This window comes from Lepisma saccharinum, chromosome 26 (assembly GCF_977018435.1).
Source record: "Lepisma saccharinum chromosome 26, izLepSacc3.1, whole genome shotgun sequence".
Taxonomy (NCBI): Eukaryota; Metazoa; Arthropoda; class Insecta; order Zygentoma; family Lepismatidae; genus Lepisma; species Lepisma saccharinum.
Genome location: NC_139254.1, coordinates 27,159,022 through 27,179,492, shown reverse-complemented (window position 1 = coordinate 27,179,492; position 20,471 = coordinate 27,159,022). Strand labels below are relative to the sequence as shown.

The 20,471-nt window shown below is 39.0% G+C and overlaps 1 protein-coding gene across 1 annotated transcript in view; it reads right to left on the bottom strand.

The window, feature by feature from the left end:
* Window positions 1–20,471, bottom strand: part of LOC145979775 (uncharacterized) — a 240,510-nt gene that overhangs the window by 112,052 nt on the left and 107,987 nt on the right. Inside the window, exon 13 of the mRNA XM_083112754.1 lies at window positions 9,144–9,343. Coding sequence (XP_082968880.1) covers window positions 9,144–9,343 — 200 coding nt within the window. The remainder of the gene's footprint in view (window positions 1–9,143; window positions 9,344–20,471) is intronic.

The window sequence follows — 20,471 nt, the reverse complement described above, 5'->3', positions numbered from 1 at the left end:
TTCATCAAAAGCGTTCGCGCATCATCCCTGCCGTTCGGGGAAGTGTTGCCAGGTCGGACTTGAAAAAATCAGGAGATTGTTCCTTGAGAAACCAGAAGATTTGCTACAAAATCCAATGATCTAATAGTAGCAGATAAACGACGTTTTCTTTGCGGGGGGTGGCATAGGCGTGCGCACTTGGGGGCAAGGGAACGTTCGCAGATTTTTTCCAGCGAGGGGGAAACAATGTTTTTTTTTATTTTTATTATTATTATTCTAACAGGCGGGTAAACTAGGCATATTAACCCGTAATAGCGTTGCCCGCTCAGAAAACACCACTTGAGTTTCAAATTACCACGTTCCTATTATAATAATTGATGTAAATTACTGTGACTGAAATCGACTCATAGGTCTGAAATAATAGGTACTTTTATGTCAACATTCATTTTCCAGAAGGGAAGGGAACGAGATAGGTTGTGAATAACCTAGAGTCGCCAAGCAAAGGGTCACAATAAAAGCCCCCTTCTGCAGTGGCGTGCATTGTTTACGGTGTAAACATCACATATACTTTTGTAACAATGGTGCTGAACCCAGTACCCTGTGTTTGGCAAAAAGAAACCAAACATCTCCATTTCAGGAGTGGACGTGTTTCAAACAAAAGACAGTAAACCGTCCGAGGGACCCGACCAAGATGGTGCATGGAAAACACCCTCAGGTTTGCCCTTTCTCAGCACTGACCCAAGGGGTCTGCCATGCATCTATTTTCGGACAGTAAAATGTAGAAAGTTGTGTTCACAAATGAAACTGACGTGCCGCCCTTCGTTGTTGGAGATTTCCCACAATCTTTCAAGTCGAATGCTAACAATAACAAATTAATTTGCCTTCTGCTGGTGTTCAGTGTTCAGGTATCGTTAGGGGTTGGCACACGTCCTGCACCATAATAAGAAAATGAATTACGTATGTGAAATATATTGGTGAATTATACAGCATGTCTTCCTCAATAAATGAAGATAACAATGCTTATGCTAGGGTTCACCCATCTGCTAGAAATACCCCCCCCCCCCACACACATACATATAAAATAATTTGCCCACGGTATGCAGTCAGAGGTTCTACCTAGCCAGGCATGGACGTTTCACGGTTACACTGTGTTTGTGTCACTTCATCCGTGTCATCACTTCTTCATTCATCCTTGTTGTCGTACTTACCCGTAGAGGCAGAAAAGCAGCGTAAAATAACTAAAATAGAAATAGAGTTTGGGGTGGGATAAAATACAGCCATCTTAAAATAGTAATGTAGTAAAAGTAATAAAATAATTTCCTAGAACAATTGAGTATCATTTGTCATAATTTCACAGTTCAGCACTTTTCATGGTTGAGTGGAGTTCCATTCTACCTCTCCCTCCATGTTCAAGTAAGATGAGCAGGAAACGTGTTTTTGAGCTGGCCGTTGGAGGTTCCATAGCAATAGTTTATTAAGGAATCCTCCAGAGAAATCAATAGGTCTGGCAACGCTGACTTTAGCCGGCTGAATGTTCCTTCCCCCCTGCCCTTTCCCACACCCGCCGGCGCGATGTGCTTCTGCGCAGGTTTTTTTGCTTGTGGTTCCACTATAACACAGACATTCGTGATTTAAGGCTAACATGCAGTTGGAGTTGGTGAAGATGTCATGGATGGGTCATTCCATGTCAAATCATCCAGAATTTTGTGAAAATGTCACCCACCATACCCGATTTTCATGAAATTCGGTATGCTTATAGAACTTTTGATGCTGATTACAAAAATGACAACTTTTTAATAATTGGTCAAGGGGTTCAGAAGTTACGCGCTTTTTAAGATCTCCGTGTACGCCACATCCGGCTCCACTTTGAATGACACGCATTAGGTTATAAACGATCGTATCTTCCCTCGGGTTTGCCGTAGAAGCTTCAAGTTTGTTTTCTTTTGTTCAGAATAATATAAGCTTTCGTTTAAATAACGTTTCAGATGAATGCATCAGTAAACATGTATTTTTATATATAGTTTTATGTATTTTTTTTAGAAAATAAATGACTAACTTCAAGAGCGAATTTCATGCAATGCCACCCCTTCAATTTCCCCCCAATTTTATATGTAGGTAGCTCAGAGTGTGTACTAATGCCTGATGAAAAAATTGGGATGGGCGGTTCAGAGACAGGGTGATAAAAAAATCATTTGCATAAAATGACATTAAAAGTAAATCTTATTAAAAATGCTTATGTATTTAGCGCAAAGCCTGAAGTACAATATGTTTCAAGTTACAATATTCAAAATTTATGTTCACTAAGCATAGGCGTAACCTGGCGGGGGCAAAGGGAAGCACTGGCCCCCTCCAAAATTTATAAGTTAAATATATTTTGTGATCCTCCTGGCACTTGAGGAACAAACAAATAAAGAGTAATAATTGTGATTTTTCAAATGTATTTATCAAATAATCCTGGACACTATTTTTATGCGATGGATAACTTTGCGATTATCTCAACCCGAAGAAATTTTCCAAGTGACCCATTAAGATAGTACTTAAAAATTGTACTTTATGCATTGCCAAAATTTCATGTACTATAAATTGTGCCGTTCACATTTTAGATGGATATTTTGACCATTTCAAACACACTAAAGTATTTGACTTATCACTAAGTACATATGTTCATCCATTTGTATTGTTAATGTCCACTGGACACAGCATACTTTTTGGCCAGTAGTGGGAAGTTGATGGACAAAGTGGATGCAAGAATTTAATTGCTGCATCGCCATTTTCACGTGGACTTTTGAAGCAATGCTACAAACAAGTTTGAGTCACGCACACACATGCTACTACATAACTGTTCACTGTTGGAATTCGAAAGCCACTTCTTCACAGAAGTCAAACCATACAGTTATACAAAACATATCATATCAGCACTTACTATTTTGGCTCTGACTGTTAAACAACTAGTGTTTCGAAGTAATTAGTTACTTTTACAAGTAACAGCTACTTTTTATTTAGGAATTCTAACTGTAACTAGCTACTTTTAAAAGTAAGTACCTGTAACGTTAACAACGGTAACAGAGTTACTTTTTGCAGTAGGGAAATAGCTAAATTGGACAATTCTGTTCCAGACTATAAAAATAAAATATGTACCTTCTCCAGATGCTACGTGAAAGGATTTACTTGGAATTGCTGACAAGGAAGCTATACTTTGTTGCATGCTAAATTTAGAACATCCACGCTTTACTGTAATTCATTTCTAATTGTATGTGAAAACGCCATTGTTTTTGGTAGACTGCTGCGTTCGTTTGGAATGTTGTTGTACAACTAGGAAAAAGTCATTGTCGAGGGAGTGGATCTTTGGATATTGTTGAACTTGGAATGGAGGAGAAAGAAATAGCTGCAAGTGGAATCAATGACACCATATTCAAAATACCGTAGTCAGCATACAAATGATTTTTAATTATAATCGTTCAAGCAAAGTTGACTGTGTTTTCCATCATTTATTAGCAGTAATAATGTAAATATATGAATACATATTATGTACTAGAAACATAAGTAAAACATGGAAGTCTTCTTGATCATTGATTTTGTGTAACTTTTACACAAATCAATGATCATTAACAGTACGTTACTGTTACAGTAACTGTAAAAGAAACTCAGTTACTTTCAAAGTAACAATAACTGAGTAACTTTTTTAATGATTGACTGTAACTCAGTTACTTGTAAAAAGTAAGTTACGGAACCTGTAAGTTCAAAATAGTGCATACTTCCTGGTACTGTTGTAGTACTTTGCAATCGCTGACACATTGTACTGTGGGTTGTTGTCATTTCACCCTAGATGATTACTAAAGAAATTTATGCCTTGAATACTATTTCTACATAATTGCCGTACTTGTTGCTTTATACTATAGAAGTCTATACAAGTATTTTTACTGTTCCAACCATCCCGTCAGAAGGATATTTTCTGTGGTATGTGGAGACAAAGCTCCATTTGAAAAAACATCAATCAGCACAAATGTGTAGTATTAATTCTTACTTCATATTACGTATCCCCATGAAGAGTAGCCAAAAAAGAACTTCCATATTGAGATAAAATGCACAAAAAGAATGTTCTCGAAGATAAATTTGCTAAACTTGGGAATGTTAATAATAATTATATATATAATTATATAATATATAAAATTTAAAAAAAAATGAAGACTGTTGAAACTAACTTAGATACAGTGGAACCTCAATTTTACGTTATGCAGGAGACCAAGCTGAAAAAACTTAATACGTGGGAAAATATAAAATCATGGAAAATTTCTAACCAGACCATCAAGATTGAATGCAAAATGAAGGAAAATGTAAAATCGAGGAACTTAAATCGGGGTTCCACTGTAATTATTACTTGCAAATTTTAAAATTAATCTATAAATTTTGGAGGGGGCCAGTGCTTCCCTTTGTCCCCGCCAGGTTACGCCTATGCTTAGTGAACATAAATTTTGAATATTGTAACTTGAAACATATTGTACTTCAGGCTTTGCGCTAAATACATAAGCATTTTCAATAAGATTTACTTTTAATGTCATTTTATGCAAATGATTTTTTATCACCCTGTCTCTGAACCGCCCATCCCAATTTTTTCATCAGGCATTAGTACACACTCTGAGCTACCTACATATAAAATTGGGGGGAAATTGAAGGGGGGGCATTGCATGAAATTCGCTCTTGAAGTTAGTCATTTATTTTCTAAAAAAAATACATAAAACTATATATAAAAATACATGTTTACTGATGCATTCATCTGAAACGTTATTTAAACGAAAGCTTATATTATTCTGAACAAAAGAAAACAAACTTGAAGCTTCTACGGCAAACCCGAGGGAAGATACGATCGTTTATAACCTAATGTGTGTCATTCAAAGTGGAGCCGGATGTGGCGTACACGGAGATCTTAAAAAGCGCGTAACTTCTGAACCCCTTGACCAATTTTTAAAAACTTGTCATTTTTGTAATCAGCATCAAAAGTTCTATAAGCATACCGAATTTCATCAAAATCGGGGATGGTGGGTGACATGGCCTGGATGAATTGACGTGGAATGACCCGGATGCTACATGCTACTTTCCTTGCTAATGACAAATAAAATTGGCTGCAAGCATGATGGCTGTGCACGTCCTGATGTCACATGAAACCCACATATTCAACTACTCTGTCGTAATTTATGAAAAATTAAGCTTTCATTTTAAGAGCAAAAATTATTTTATGTCATTTTTAAATAATTTTAGCTCATTACAGAGGTCATTTTAAAGTTTCTTTTAGGTTATCAACTTCGGAGCCCTAATAATAATAATAATAATAATAATAATAATAATAAAAAATGGATATTACTTGCTCCTGCAATCTATTTCTGACACATAAAGCTAGGGCAACATTAATTAAAAATTATATTACTTATTATTTCAGGATAATTAGATTGTGCAAGAGTGTTGCATGGAATTTGATATATCCTATGGGATATACAGGTTGTCCAGGCTTCAGGTAAACAAAAAGAACATGCTATAACTTTCGAACGAATTGCAACTTGCGTACAAAGTGCAACTGCTTCAACACCTTAAGCCAGACAATCCATAGGAGAGAATAGACTTTGCTGTGACAATGCTGACCCGGATTGAAGAAGATGAAAATGTTCTTGATACAGTGTTTTTTAGTGATGAGTCCACCTTCCATGTTTGTGGTAAGGTAAATCGGTATAATTGTTGTGTGTGGGGTAGTGAGAATCCTCATCAGTTGATGGAATATGAAAGGGATACATCGAAAATTAATGTCTTGTTAGGACTGCATGAGAATGGCGTGGTAGGTCCTTTTATTCTTTTTTTTCATATAGAGCCTACAGTGACTGGACAGGTCTACCTAGACATGTTGTAGAACTTTGTACTTCCTCAGATACCTCCTGATCTTCTTTTCCAGAGATGCCACAGCCTTGCTCAATCAGACATTTCCGGAACAGTGGATTGGACAAGGTGGATCCCCAGATTTAACGCCATTAGACTTTTTTGCTTGGGGCTTCATTAAGGACATTGTGTACCAAACAAAAATTCGAAATGTGGCAGATTTGAGAGCAGTGGCGAAGCGTCCTATGAGGCCAGGAGGCCGGGCCTACCCATGCCATTGCTCTTTTAAAGTTGTATTTACTTATTTCGTCAAAACATATGTAATACAATACAATGGAATTTTCATTTATGATAATTACAAAAAAATTCTAACCCTGTCCAGTATATGAACTTTCCACGGAGTGAGGCACATTTTCTGGGACCTCTTCCCTTCACATTCTGTTGTACGGTCATATATGCGGGAAGCCTAATCTTACGAGTACTGTACATATGCTTATAACGTGCTCGTGAGACCGGCCTCGCGGTGTTACCCACTAGGACGAACAGAATATCAGCAACACTGCATTTCCGCCAGGGTTGGAAATTTGTGGTGTACCAGCATATTTTATAAACATTAACCTGTGTTCGTGCAGAGAGATTTCTATTTCATTGTACGTTCTCCATATTTTGTACAAAACTTAGGTTTTCCTTCCATTCATCGACAAGTGTAAGTGAAATTGAAAATTACGGAGTCCTGTAGTTCTGACTTCGTTTTCTGGTCAGAGTGCTGATGGTCTTGTCGATTCACCCAACACCGTAGCGTAAACAGAAAGTCTAAAGAACTTATATTTGTAAAGTAAGTGTTCATACCAAATTATGTAAATTAAAATGTTAGTTACGTCTTATATTTACAAAGTAGTTTTACTTTCACTGTAAATAGAATAATTTATTTTTTATCGTGAACGGGGATTCCCTCACTTGTTCTCTCTGTGAAAACTTGCCTCCTGCTCAGGACGCTACAAGGAAGCGTGGTTCGGAGCGTGAGGTTCGTGGCAGTAGAGCTTTGTTTGTGATTCGTGTCGTGTGCAGCGATCAGATTTATGCAAGGAAGTACTGGACTAAAATGCAAGAACAATTGAGTTCTTAATTGAGTGAAGATGCAATCATCGGTAAGGTAGGACCCACTTTTGGTATTTCATGTTTCCTTCTTACACACAATAATTTCTAAAATGTTTCCAACTCTATTTTCCTTTGCAAGTAGCAGTGGCAAGTGACAGCAAATTTTTTTTAAAAAAATAAAATTTGTTAAACATTATTTAATGCGTTAACACTGTCGTCGAATAGATATTACAAGCAGACATTTTTTTATGAAGCCGACACAAGCGAAGAGGTAGGCAGTTTTGTTTACCCTGAAGGGATAAACACAGAAGAGAGCAGGCAATGAGAGTACAATGCAAGGGAAGACTTTTTTTGGGTTTAGGACAAATAGTGTTATGGGGTTATTGCGGGAGCTATGTCTGTTTCAGGTCTGGCGGAACAGGCCAGTGTTGTCACTTTGGATTGGCAGAAAAGAGCTAAATTGCGCCTAAAAATTGGGATTCTATTCTCTCAAGCAACTACATTTATTATAACCTGTTTATATATTACATAGTAACCTTTCGTGTTGCCATCATAGAAGGGTCCCAAACAAGGATCCTATGTTCTATTATCACGTAAAGGTGGGTAGAACAAACTAGGATGCGAAGTATTCACACTGAATGAGATAGGTCACCTTTACCTATGTTTTTTCTTGAAAGCCCCGTAGTGGTCATCCTAACATGTTACGAAGCCAGTTTCCTGATCCTCTTTAATTCATTCTCCATATATTCTCATCGTCACGATTAACATAGAGCAGAACAAATGAGACGAAAATATCCAAAATTTAAATTATGTTTACTTGCACATTTATCTAGAAAGTCAAAACTGTAATTAACTACAACCATTCCTGTAGTTATACAACAGATAACAATGGTGTTTGCCTCGGTGCAAGGACGTCTTGCTAAAAAAAAAAACTAATTTGCCAACAGTAGGACGTACCAAACTGACAGTCGCTGAAAGTGCGGGATTTTGTCGTCTGCTCACGGCACAAACGTCATACTGACCCGAAAATTATGGGGTTCTTCTAGCCTTTTTCACCTCATTGCAAAATAAATAAATAAATTTAGGAAAAAGTGATGAAGAATTGACAACAGTGCTCGAGCACTATTCGTTGGATTTTCGCGATGTCCCATGATTGGTTATTTCTGGAGGTGTGTGCATAAATCAGGGGTCGAAAAAATACAAACAAATAAAAAAACGAAATGAACAAAAATCTAGATCGATGACATCTGGTGGGCGGGAGGAGAACGTCTAAGACATAATTATTGTACTGATGGCCGGTAACAACACTTTTGAAAACATCACGCCAGTGGCAAGTAAAGAAGCGCCTGGAGAGACATTGAACCACTCTCCATGACGTAGCCCCCCTCCCTTTCTTTTTACAGATTTAAGTAAGTAATGGATATTACCGAACTTTTGTGCCTACCCTGCTAGCAACTCTACGCTTCGCCACTGTTTGAGAGAACGTATCATTAATGCAGTTCAGCTTATAACGCCCCAAATACTTTTCAATGTGTGGCACGAGGTAGATTATCGTTTTGATATCTGTAGAGCTACAAATGGTACTCATAATGAGATTTATTGACACATGAAAACTTTCAGCTATTCTTCTACAATTATGAACAGTTCAAACATAGTTTCCTTTCGTTAGTTGTAACTTGTAACGTGAAAATCATTCATTCATAACATGGCTGCTTAAGAAATTTTGCTCTTTTCATTTGTATACCTAACGATTTTGCAATTTCCCATCATGCAATGTGCAGCGTGGCAGTTGCAGTGTTGCCATGTTGGCTATAAAATCTTCAAAATGTTTCCTATCGAATGAGTATTTGCTTGCACATTTCTATCAATTCGTTCGAAAGTTATAGCATGTTCTTTTTGTTTACCTGAAATTTGGACAATTATCTTTGAACTGATGCTTTTCCACAGAGATATTAAATGACTTAGGTGGCTGATTTCAATACAACTGTCAAAAATTTGAAGTAACTTACTGCATAATTTTATATCATGTTAACATTTCATTAGACTGTAATTTTTTTGTATCACAATAAATCTTTTACTGCAAATATTCTACATGTAACAAGTATGATGTCAGAGAATTTTTCAGGTATGTTGTAACATTTTCTTATGCATGCGTTTACCTTTCTCAAAGATTTTTGTTGTAATTCTAAAGATAAAATTTTTACCACACTTTCTGTTGATGATACTTCAAAGATATCTAAGGTTCTTTCATCTTCAAATTTCAGTTGTATCTGCATTATACTTCTGCCAGTGGTTGGCATATAGTAGTTTAAGGAAAGGCAAAATTGGTTTTGTGTTGGAACAATAGGCATACTTTCTAGTGAACCTTCAGCACTGTTCAACCTGGCAACATACATCTCATCACCTGCAAAGAGAAGTGAAAATGAAAATTGATTTAATCATGTAAAAAAAATAACAACTGTGGTTCGAAAACGTGCAATGTTTATTGGATATGTGTATGGTGATGCATGTTACTCCTTACTCGATGTGGATGGTTACAGATATTACACATTGCCTAATACTTTTACTTTTCCTTATTCTGACGTTATGTTTCAGAAGAGAGAGCACTTCTCATCTTCAGGTGAACAAATATATTTTTGTCAGTGGTGGAGAACAAACCTATGGTGGACTTGTGATTTACTAACAATCCAGTGTGCTAACAATCTACACCAAGGCTGAACTCAGAGAGAGAGAGAGAAAATTTGATGGACTTAGAACCTGATGATGAATGACAATAAAATAAAAAGAACATTCAAAAGGAGACATGGAATTCATTCAAGGAGCTTGTGAAGAAATATCTTAAGAATCTTTCAACAGAAAAATTGTAGGAAATATGTTGAACATATGATATCATAGCTTTATTATTTCCATAAGATTTAATGGGCTCTCAGTGAAGAGCAACATGAGAGGTTCCATCAGGACGTGATAGAATCGTCCAATGTATGGAGGCATTGGGACACGGCTTGGCCCATTATACATGGAATGGGTGAAATGGACAGAGAAAGTGAGAAATGAAACAGTGCTAGAAAGAGCTGGGAAAAATAGATCAATTGCACTCAACACAGAAAATGAAACCACCTGGGAACGCAAGACCAGTTGTGTGCATCTGTACGTGAGCAAACATGGCATGTGCTTCAACAAGGCTGGGAAAAAAATAATCTGCTCAATGATCCTGGAAGTAATGAGCCAAAACTTTGAAGCAAATATCTAGGGCATCCCCCTTCACTGGAATGATAGCAATCCCCTGAAAAGTGATGCATGTGTGATCATTACTGGAGACCATGATAGTGCCAATTGCAAGAAGAAAGAAATAGTCTTCAAATTTGCCATGCACAACAATTGATTATGTTTGTGATAGTGAATCGATCCTGTCCAGCAAAGGAAACCTGGAAAGGAAAATGGACATAAATAAATTTAAAAGGCACCTATGACTCCACAATTGGTTTGTAAATTCAGCCATACAAACAGCACTCAATGGTTAAAACATTTGTGTTATGCCCACCTATCAGTCCCCATCTGGGAGGGGCACATCATGATCCAAGAAAACAAAAAGCAACAGAATTGACAGGAACAGAAGAAGAATAAACTAGGAATTGATACATAGAATTTAAAAACCCTTCTGCAGGCGGGAAAATTACAAAACTTGAAGACAGAATCGAGACAAATAAAATAGACATATTTGTAATATCGGAAGTGAGATGGGAAGGAAGTGGAGAACTTGTGAGTGACGAATTCAGAATGTTTCACTCGGGAGAAGACTCACAAGGAATTCATAGTGTTGGCATTGTACTTGGGCCACATGTAAAAGATAAAGTAATATGAGTATGATATGTGGATGACAGGATAATTATGGTATGACTAAAGGGAAAGAAGAAAAACTTAGTGCTTATACAAGTCTACATACCACATAGTGGTTTGCCAGGCGAGAAAGTAGAAGAGACCTATGACAAGATAAAAGACATAATGGAAAAAGAAAGGAAGAGAGCATACATGATCGTAATGGAATCGTAATGGGGGATTGGAATGCAGTAGTAGGTGAAGGCCAGGAGGGAAACACAGAAGGAAGATATGGATTAGCTGAAAGAAACTAGAGAGGTGAATTGCTGGTGAACTTCTGCAGGAGGAACTCACTCATTATTGGAAACACTCTCTTCCAACAGCATAGGAGAAGCAGATACACATGGACATGCCCAAAGGACAGCAGAAGATATCAGATAGACTAAGCCCCACAACAGGTTAACCTTGCAGCAACTTTTCGCATATATAGACCCAAACATGACGCAGAAAATAGTTCCGCTGCAATACTGTGGATTTTCTCACTGTCTGTGATATGAACAGCTCAGCGGTTAAGGTGAGACTGGCATGGGGATGCTGAGTGCCGCTCTACAGTGGATTGATACATAAAACCTGCTGCAAACTTAACCTGTCACGGGGCTTACATCCTGGTACAAGAGAGATTTAGAAACTGCCTCAAAAATTCAAAAACTTGACATAAATTCAGACCATGTGTAGTAGTGGGAGAGATAAACTTATGTTTGGAGAAGCTAAAGAGAGGACAGAAAATAAAGAAACCTAACATTGAGAAACTAAAGGATGAAACACAAAGGAAAAGGTTTGAAACAGAATTTAAAGAATATGTAGCTGAAGTGAAAAGAATGTTTACAAACAGTGACACGATCTGGGAAGGAATAAAAGTTTGCCTTAACAAAGTAATCAAAGTAGTAGCAATGTTATTTATAAATCTTTTTGTTGGAACATGGAACTTTACAGGCAACAATGACTTCAGTAATTTCCATAATGCAGTCAGTGCAAAGAAATGAACATTCCCAAAATCACATTCATCCTTACCTTCCATATTACCTTTGAAAATGTAATTAGCTAAAATGAAAAACTGACCCATCGCTTGCCTATCATGAAAATTCATGGCAAGCCACTGTGCAATAAGAATATTTTAAAAACAGGACCAAGAAAGTATAGTTAGGAACAACAAATTTAAACGTAATACAAATAGTGCAAAGAGAATATGTACATCTCTTAAAACCATAGAGATAGTGCAGATTGAACAGGATAACACTCTACCATCAATGCTCCAAGATCCAGAAAAAATTAACACTTTTTTTTTTCAAATATGGGAGACTTAATAATATAAACCAACCTGTAACAAAAAAGGACTCACAGAAAGCACAAATAGAAGTACTGATTAACTATTCAATTATCAGTAATAAATAACATGGAAGTAAAAGCTAAGCACATGCTAGATGGCGAACGCTCAAGTGAAAAATGCTCGAACGAGCAGAGTACACTTGAACTCTCAAACCCTATTAGTAACATATTTCCAGCAATTTTCAATGGTAATGGGACTTCAAATATGGATCGTGAAGTAAAACACGAAGTTAAACTGAAAAATAAGTGAACAGAGTCATCATTTCCATGTAAAATGCAGTTTTGTGTATCGAGATATGTGAAAATGAAACTACCAAGGCTGACATTTTATGTTTCTACAATTATTGTCACGTTAAAATGATATTCGATTGAATGTCATAACTGCATTTTATTATTTCCCAGAATGTGATTATTCTTTTCAGTAAGTGAACAGTAATGTACACATACTTGTTGCACTGCGATATGATATTTGTAATTGCTTAGGCAGGTTTGTCAGCACTTGTATCCATTTTACGTGTCTTCTGTAGATATTGCATATTTTTGTATGTATCATATTTGAGTCTTACATAATAATAAACAGAATTATGATTTAGAATTGTCATTGGATAGAGTGGTTTCCTTCAATGTATGTTTTTTAGGTTGACAGTGCTGCTTATTGGGCTCTGAAATACCGGACATTGCCAATCGTTTCACTATGAGTGTGGTATGATCGTGCAGGGGTGCCCACAGGGGGGTTTCATGATGCGCCCTGCATCATGGGAATTTTTGAGGGGACAACATTTTACGCCAATTTTATATATCTTCACACACAAATTGGGGGGGGGGGGATCATATTGTTTGATTGAATTGTTATTGATTTTTAGTTTTGGTTATTATGTATAGTTTTTCTACGTACCTGTGGGTGATTGCGGCGATAGGTTTGAAATGAAACACCATGTCTTATGCCTTTAGAATCGGTTTGGATGGAAGGTGGGGGCATGGTATTTGCATTAATACAAGGTTAGTCGAGCAGACAAACTGTGCAGAATAAGGTTGACTAACAATGGCAGTGAGCCTAAAGTATCTAAAGTAAATGTATATTGCTTAAATATGTCTGTATTATACAGCGACGCAGGGAGGCAGGTGGGGGGGGGGGGTAAGTCATTGTTCCCCCAACCTTCGACAGAAGTCAATTCTAGGGTAGCAAGAGGGGACAAACATTGAATGCCAAGGGCACCTGCAGGAGGCACTGAGGAGCAATTACCCCTTCGATTTCAAATTTTACGTAAATGAAAATACATTTTGTGAAATTTTCCTGCTTGCTTTGCTCGCAATATCGGCTTTTCTAATTTTTGTCAAGTTCAGAGCTGTAGATAGGTGTGGTAGGAGTCAACCATTGGCGCCGAATGATCTAAAAAAAGTTGTAAAAGAGTGAATGCCATGGTGTCCAGTGAAATCATTTGTGTCCTATTAAATCAATATTGTTTTCAATTGCAAAAATTGGATCTAAATTTTTCTGTGATGTAATGTATTTAAATAATATGTGTTGTATATTTGTATTGAATAAACTTGCAATACATACACAATTTAGTGTTAGCTTGTTGCATATGTATTTTCCATTTTATGTGCAGTCATGTGTATTATTCATGTGCAGACAAGATGACGCCTAGTGCAGGCTGTGCGAAACTTGTAGCTCCACTCTTTATCTGTCTTGCGCTTGTGCTAGTACGAATCTGCATAGTGCAAAAGTGTTTCCCGCCTTGTGAAATTGCAGTTAACGATGAGAACATATGTGCAGATCAGTTCTATGAAGTTATTTGCTTTCCCAATGCTTTGTGCCTATCGAGGGACAAGCGCGTGCAAGGGTGCTTTGAGGAAGCCTCGCCCAGAACCTCAACCAGGAAATGCATGCTCCAACATCTCTTTCAACTGCTATTGCTCCATGGAGACATCGAACTTCAACCTGGACCAGGGACGTCTACAAGGATAACAACATCAAGTGATAGTGCATTTCATCTTTACTATCAAAACGTGCAGTGCCTAAAAATAAGTTTTTGGACTGTGAACTAATGACGGCTGAGTTCTCCGAATACGACTGTGTGTGCTTTAGTGAGTCTTGGCTCAATTCTGATATCTCGTGTGCTGAAATTCCGCTATATGAGCAGTTCAATGTTTATCGCAAGTATCGTGAAATGTGTGGGGGTGGTGGTGTTATGGTGTGTGTGAACAAGAAGTGGCTCAGCAAGACACGACTGGATTTACAAGGAGATTGCGAATTACTCTGGGTAGAAGTAAGTACAAAGAACTCTTAGAGTTTTGCTATGAATCTTCTCTGGCAGCTATATCCAGCCACGAAGTTATTTTGTGTGGGGATTTTAATATGCATATAAAATGGAATAATCCTGTAAATGGCATACCAACCCCTGGAGACGAAGACTGGTTCATAGATAATTTTATTCATGGACTAGGTCTTCTTCAACACAATATCCACAACACCAGGAAGAACAAAAACCTTGATTACATTCTCTCACCTTTTGAAAACTGTGAGGTCACACACTCGTTCAGTCAGACCAAAAGTCCCTTTGTGCTATTTTCGAAATTCCAGTGAAAGCGTGATGCTCCCCTTCTGAACCCCCCAGGTATAAGACTAAGTTGTGGAAGAAAACACCATGGGGCACCGTCTGTCGAGCCATTGACCTTTTCAATTGGAACCTGCTTTCCGAAGGGGCCATGACCAAGGCTGTTGAACTGTTTACGGACGTGATTCATGCCCTAATTCAGGACTATGTGCCACATAAAACAATGAAAAGTAAAAAGTTCCCCCCTTGGTTTGGTAAAGAGTTGCAGCATCTGTTACATAACAAAAACAGAAAATGGCAACTGTGGAAAAGTTTCCCCAATCCCCACACACACAACACTTTCAAAGCACTTCAAAACAGGGAGTCGTAACGTAACGAAATGGAACGGTATTTTCAATTACGGTTTCCGTTACGTTACAACCAGAAACAGAATAACTTTTTTCGTGAACAGAAACGTTACCTCAGGTATATGAACATTACGTTACAGGTGTGCATAACGGTACCGAACCATAACTGATCTGTAAAGCAGTAGGTCGTTAGGTGACGCTTTAACGTTACATCCATTGCCGGCAACCAGTAACGTTACAGGGTAAGAAACAAGTTTGTCACGTATTGACTAGTAACTTTAGTGTGTATGGAAAGTGATAGTAACGTTACAATTAACCAGTAACTTAATTGAGGCCACGACTGTAAAAACGTTACACTCCTTGCTTCAAAGCAACAACGTTATTGATAGCTGGTATCATACAGACGTTCCGATGTGCAATACCGTGTCCGATGCCGTGTTCCGGAGAGAATAACATAGGTCTCTCGTATAATTGTGCTCGTTATTTTTGTAACGTTACAGTTCTTTCCCTCCACAAAAGTCTGTTTCGAAAAAGTGATACACATATCCGTTACGAATAGCAAATACCGTTATCGAAGGCGTGTTCGAAGCAGGGTTTCGGAGCGGAGTGCGGAGCGTACTAAAGGAGCGCTCCGGAGCGATTTCGAAGCGTCAGTTCTACTCCGCTCCTCGCTCCGGAGCGGAGCGTGGGACGACAGCACTCCGCTCCGGAGCGGAGTGGTTGGATATTTTTGCTTGCACGCTCCGATCCGGAGCGGAGTGGTTAGTAATTTTTACGTGCACGCTCCGATCCGGAGCGGAGCGTAGGACGACAGCACTCCGCTCCGGAGCGGAGTGGTTACTTATTTTTACATGCACGATCCGATCCGGAGCGGGGCGAGATACAATAGTGCTCTGATCCGCAATCGGAGCATTTGAAGTGCAAGCTCATATCCGGTGAGATAGTTATTTTTATATATGAATGGTGTAACCGCAACTGCTGGTTTAGTCGGTAGGGCGTCTGACTGCAACGCTGGAGACCAGGGTTTGAATCCCGCGGTGGATGATCTAACTTCGAAATTATTCCGGCCTTGTCCCAGCATATAGCGGCTCCTGGGCTAACCCAGACTCAAATAAATGGATAACTAGGGGAAACCCTCGGGGGGGGGGGGGGGGAGGTGGCCGGAGCGTGGTGCTGATCACATCACCTCCAAATGGCCGAGCGAGATTGGGAATGTGTTGGGCCCTACCCCCACATCAATGGTTATCTCAACGCTTAACGACTCCAGTCTGGGAATTGGAGTTCTTTGTGATTGACCCTTCTTCAATTTCATCATATCTCATCCTTATCTTAATTTGGATATGAACCCGTTCAAGCAATCAGTGTTGCGGGATTGTACGTTTGCTTATGCTACCTCCCCCACACGACAGCCCTGTTTGTTTTCGTGTTCTGCGCTTCTTGTGTAGGTGACTGACGTCAGTGCTACCGGCTAGCGGATTGGCCTTCTTGTTCCCCTTTCAAGAGGAAAGGTGGAGGAAACTGGCGCGTAGTGTCTTGCTCGCTCCTTGGCAGGTGCATTGCGTCATGACTTCTGCTGTTGTACGTACTTGGCAGACAGATCGTTGCCTTTTCGAGGGAGATGCAGCGTTGCCAATCGTATTAAAAGTGTGCTACACCGACTCTGGCTTACGCGTATTGTTACTTTCTTAAAGAGACGTTTTAAAATATGTGTTCTCTTCTAAAAGTATGTGCATAGTATGTGTGCCTGTGAACTTTGATTTATGGGCATTTAAAATATTTTTTAACACGGATGGAGGGATCCTTCCGAAACAGTCTCGGTTAGTGGAATTATAAGCTGTCTACAATTATTGCAAACAATGTACAACAACGACAAATAAAATCTTTAATCGTTAGTTCCATGCATCCAAGTTTGGTTGAAATCGTTCCAGGCGTTCGAGAGTTATGCCGGAACAAACATACAGTGAAAATTAGCAACCTGAATTCCCAATTACTTTAAAATTTTATCTTTCGCTACATTCAAAGTATCATCATAACCAGCGCAAAGAAAGTTAGATATGGCAATCATGCACCAGCGAGTGTTTTGTTTTGCATGAACACCTGTCTGCCTGTCATCTTCCTCTGTACACGTTGTTTCGTCTTTCCTCTGCGTGCTCCTGGCGTTCGAAAGGTCAAATGGATTCTCTGCAGTAGTTTGACCAATGTTACTCGAACCTATTCCGGAATAACTCACTTCTCCCACGGTGTGGACTGTAACGTCGGACCGATATGCCGAAGTGCTTAGCCCGAACCAGAAGTCGAACGGAAATGAGTTTTAGTCGCGATCCCTGGTGGCAGGAAATGAGAGTTCCATTTTCTCAACTTATAAAACCACAGGTGGCACACCTGCTATTGAAATATATTGTCCCCAGAAGTAGTAGTAGAGTAGTAAAAGTGATAATGAAAATAGTAATAATAATAATAGTAATAATAATAATAATAATAATAATAATATCGCTCTCTTCACGAAAACAGTCCAGTGAAGATCAAAGCTTCCCCTTGCCTCCTACACACCCCTGGTTCTCCAGGTTTTCCACACTTCTTCTACGCTTCACAGTTGACACATTGCGCGTTGTACGTATGCGGTTGATTGTGCCTTCCCTGGTGTATTGTGTAAGGATTATTCCTTGCTTATTGGCAACACTGTAGGTGAGTGACGTGATCTTGACTGGACTGTTTCCGTGGCGTTAGCTTTAGTAATAATCAGTTTTATAACAACAATAACAGGCGATGTTCAAATGCCGTACAAATTCCACAAACAAAATTACTAATGTACTCGGAACCCTTGATCGTTAGTTTTCTGTATACACTCGTATTATCCAACCTCGGAGCGCTCCGGAGCGGAGTGGGCAAGTTCTTATAATCTCGCTCCGGAGCGGAGCGTCACACGGTATCGCTCCGCTCCGGAGCGGAGTGAACCATTCTATAAAATTTCGCTCCTCGCTCCGGAGCGGAGCGAGAAATTTTCCAACTTCCTCTGCTCCGATCCGGAGCGGAGCGTGTCAAGGTAGCGCTCCGCTCCGGAGCGGAGTGAACCATTTTCTAAAATTTAGCTCCTCGCTCCGGATCGGAGCGAGAAATTTTTCGATTCTCGCTGCTCCGCTCCGGAGCGGAGCGGGCTAAGACATCGCTCCGCTCCGGAGCGGAGCGAACCATTTCTTAGAATCTCGCTCCTCGCTCCTAAGCGTGGGCAACAGCTGGAGCGTTGATCCGCTCCGCTCCGAAACCCTGGTTCGAAGAAGCCTCATAATTGTGATCGGCAGCATAGTAACATTACAGTATTTTGACATTTTGAAAGTCATTAAATTATAATACGTATTTTCGTTTTGGATTTCAGTGAAAAAATGAAATTGTAAAACAAAACGTTTGAAAACATCCGTAAACAAGATTCGGCGTGACAGAAGTCCTGGTTATTGGAATTTACTGATTAACTATGTATTTATCACAAATATATTTATTTTCTGCATACTAAATCACTTTACGTGGATTTGTTCTAATTTGATTATCTATGCAAGATGAATTTTAACATGTGCGTTCACTTTATACGATAGGAAAACAAACGTTTGTTGTAAGAAAACGTTTATGTATATCTTTCTCTCTCTCTCTCTCTTTCTCTTTCTCTCTCTCTCTCTCTCTCTCTCTCTCTCTCTCTCTCTCTCTCTCTTTTTCAGTTTACATGTGTTACATCAATTAAAAAGATACAGTGTGTTTGGCGATGAGAATGATTCGTGCTTTGATTAAGTTGCTGAAGGACGAAACATAAAGGACCAACCAAAGAATCATCTGTGCTACGCGTTCATCCACGTAAGCGAGAGGCAAGCTTTTTCCTATCGGAAGACGAAAAATAATTGCTTGCTGCACGACCTTGATAAGGCGAACTGAATCACAAGGAAAGAAACCTGTGCAGACCCGCGACTCCTGTGCACTGTACTACCGCGTGGAGGGGAGGGGGAGAGTTGACCGTTCTTCCTTATGGGCCGAGCTGAAGAGTAGAAGGGAAGCTGCGCTGGGACTTTTCGTCCAAGGTTTTTTCCCTTGTGTTCGCTCGTAGCAGCAGCACCACGCAAAATCGGAAAATGTGAATCCTCAAACTTTGTACACGTGACCTTCGGTCACGAAGCAGCCGAGTAGAGAACGCCCTGGGGCGATATGAAAGGCACTTTTAGCAAGTAGAAACTACGTAGAAACGAAACGTTAGATGGAATTGTTGTACGAAACAAACGAAACCGCGTTTGTGCAACTGGTTTGTGGCTAGACAGGGCCATTGGACTCTCAAGAAGGCAAGAATTGTATGGGAAGTGATTCTCAAAACTAATCGAATAAAAGGACAGTATATTTTATCATTTACAAGGGCCCTCATCCGCTTACAATTTTGAAAATTACTTTCAGTAATTCTTGTCTTCTTGGACAGGAGGTTCATTAAACTTTTTGGTGTAGAAACAGACAGAGCGCCCACCTACCACGTTTGAAAGAAGAGCATAGGCAGACATGAAAGTAATTTTCAAGTACGTAAGGACGACAGTCGACGTGAACATTGAGCAACGTGTGACTGAGAAATAAAATCGTAACAAAGGACAGGATTCTTCAAGAAACAGTAATGTTATAAAACTTCCTATCATTAACTCAGTTCATCCTTTTATCCTCTTTTGTTTGTTATACATTATTCTTGTTTTATATCTCTTTTCTGCCACTTGTAGATAATCGCGACGATGAAGATGAATGATGATCATATTAAATCTATGAAGGGATGCTTACAAAAAAAAAAAACAGCCATGCCCAGGTGTCTACTCGAACTTGAAATGTTTGGTACCGAGTGTATGAGTGGACCACCCAACGACTTCGGTCTTCGAGGCTAGGGTTTCAGTTGCAACATGCAGTATAATTATGTTTCTACTATTACTACTTAAAAAAGCCCCCTTGATACATGAGATACTACAAATAATTTCAGGCATACCCTCGAATTTTGATTGCCTGGCACTTTTTTAAACTAAGTAATGAAGTGACGTTTATATTCATATTAGGCCTACGACTAGCTCGAACTAAAAACTCTTGTGAAATACTATATATATGTTATCCTTGTGAAGTGAGAAACTTCATATTTTGCTAAGAAAATATGCATGAAAAATTATATTTATAGCTACTACTTGAAGAATTCAAATCATTATGATGGAATTTCAACTTACATATACTCTGCATATAACGTGGTATATAGTTATCGCAGAGGAGTTTTTGTCTCGCAGTCGATTTATTTTTAGTTGAGGAACTCGAGAGTAAGTTGGAAATATTTAATGACCCACGTTGTGGTGTGCTGTTCTATTAATCAGAATTGGAGTGAGAGAAGTCTGTAGTTAAGGTCATTCAACACGTCAATTTGTAACCGTGAATGGAA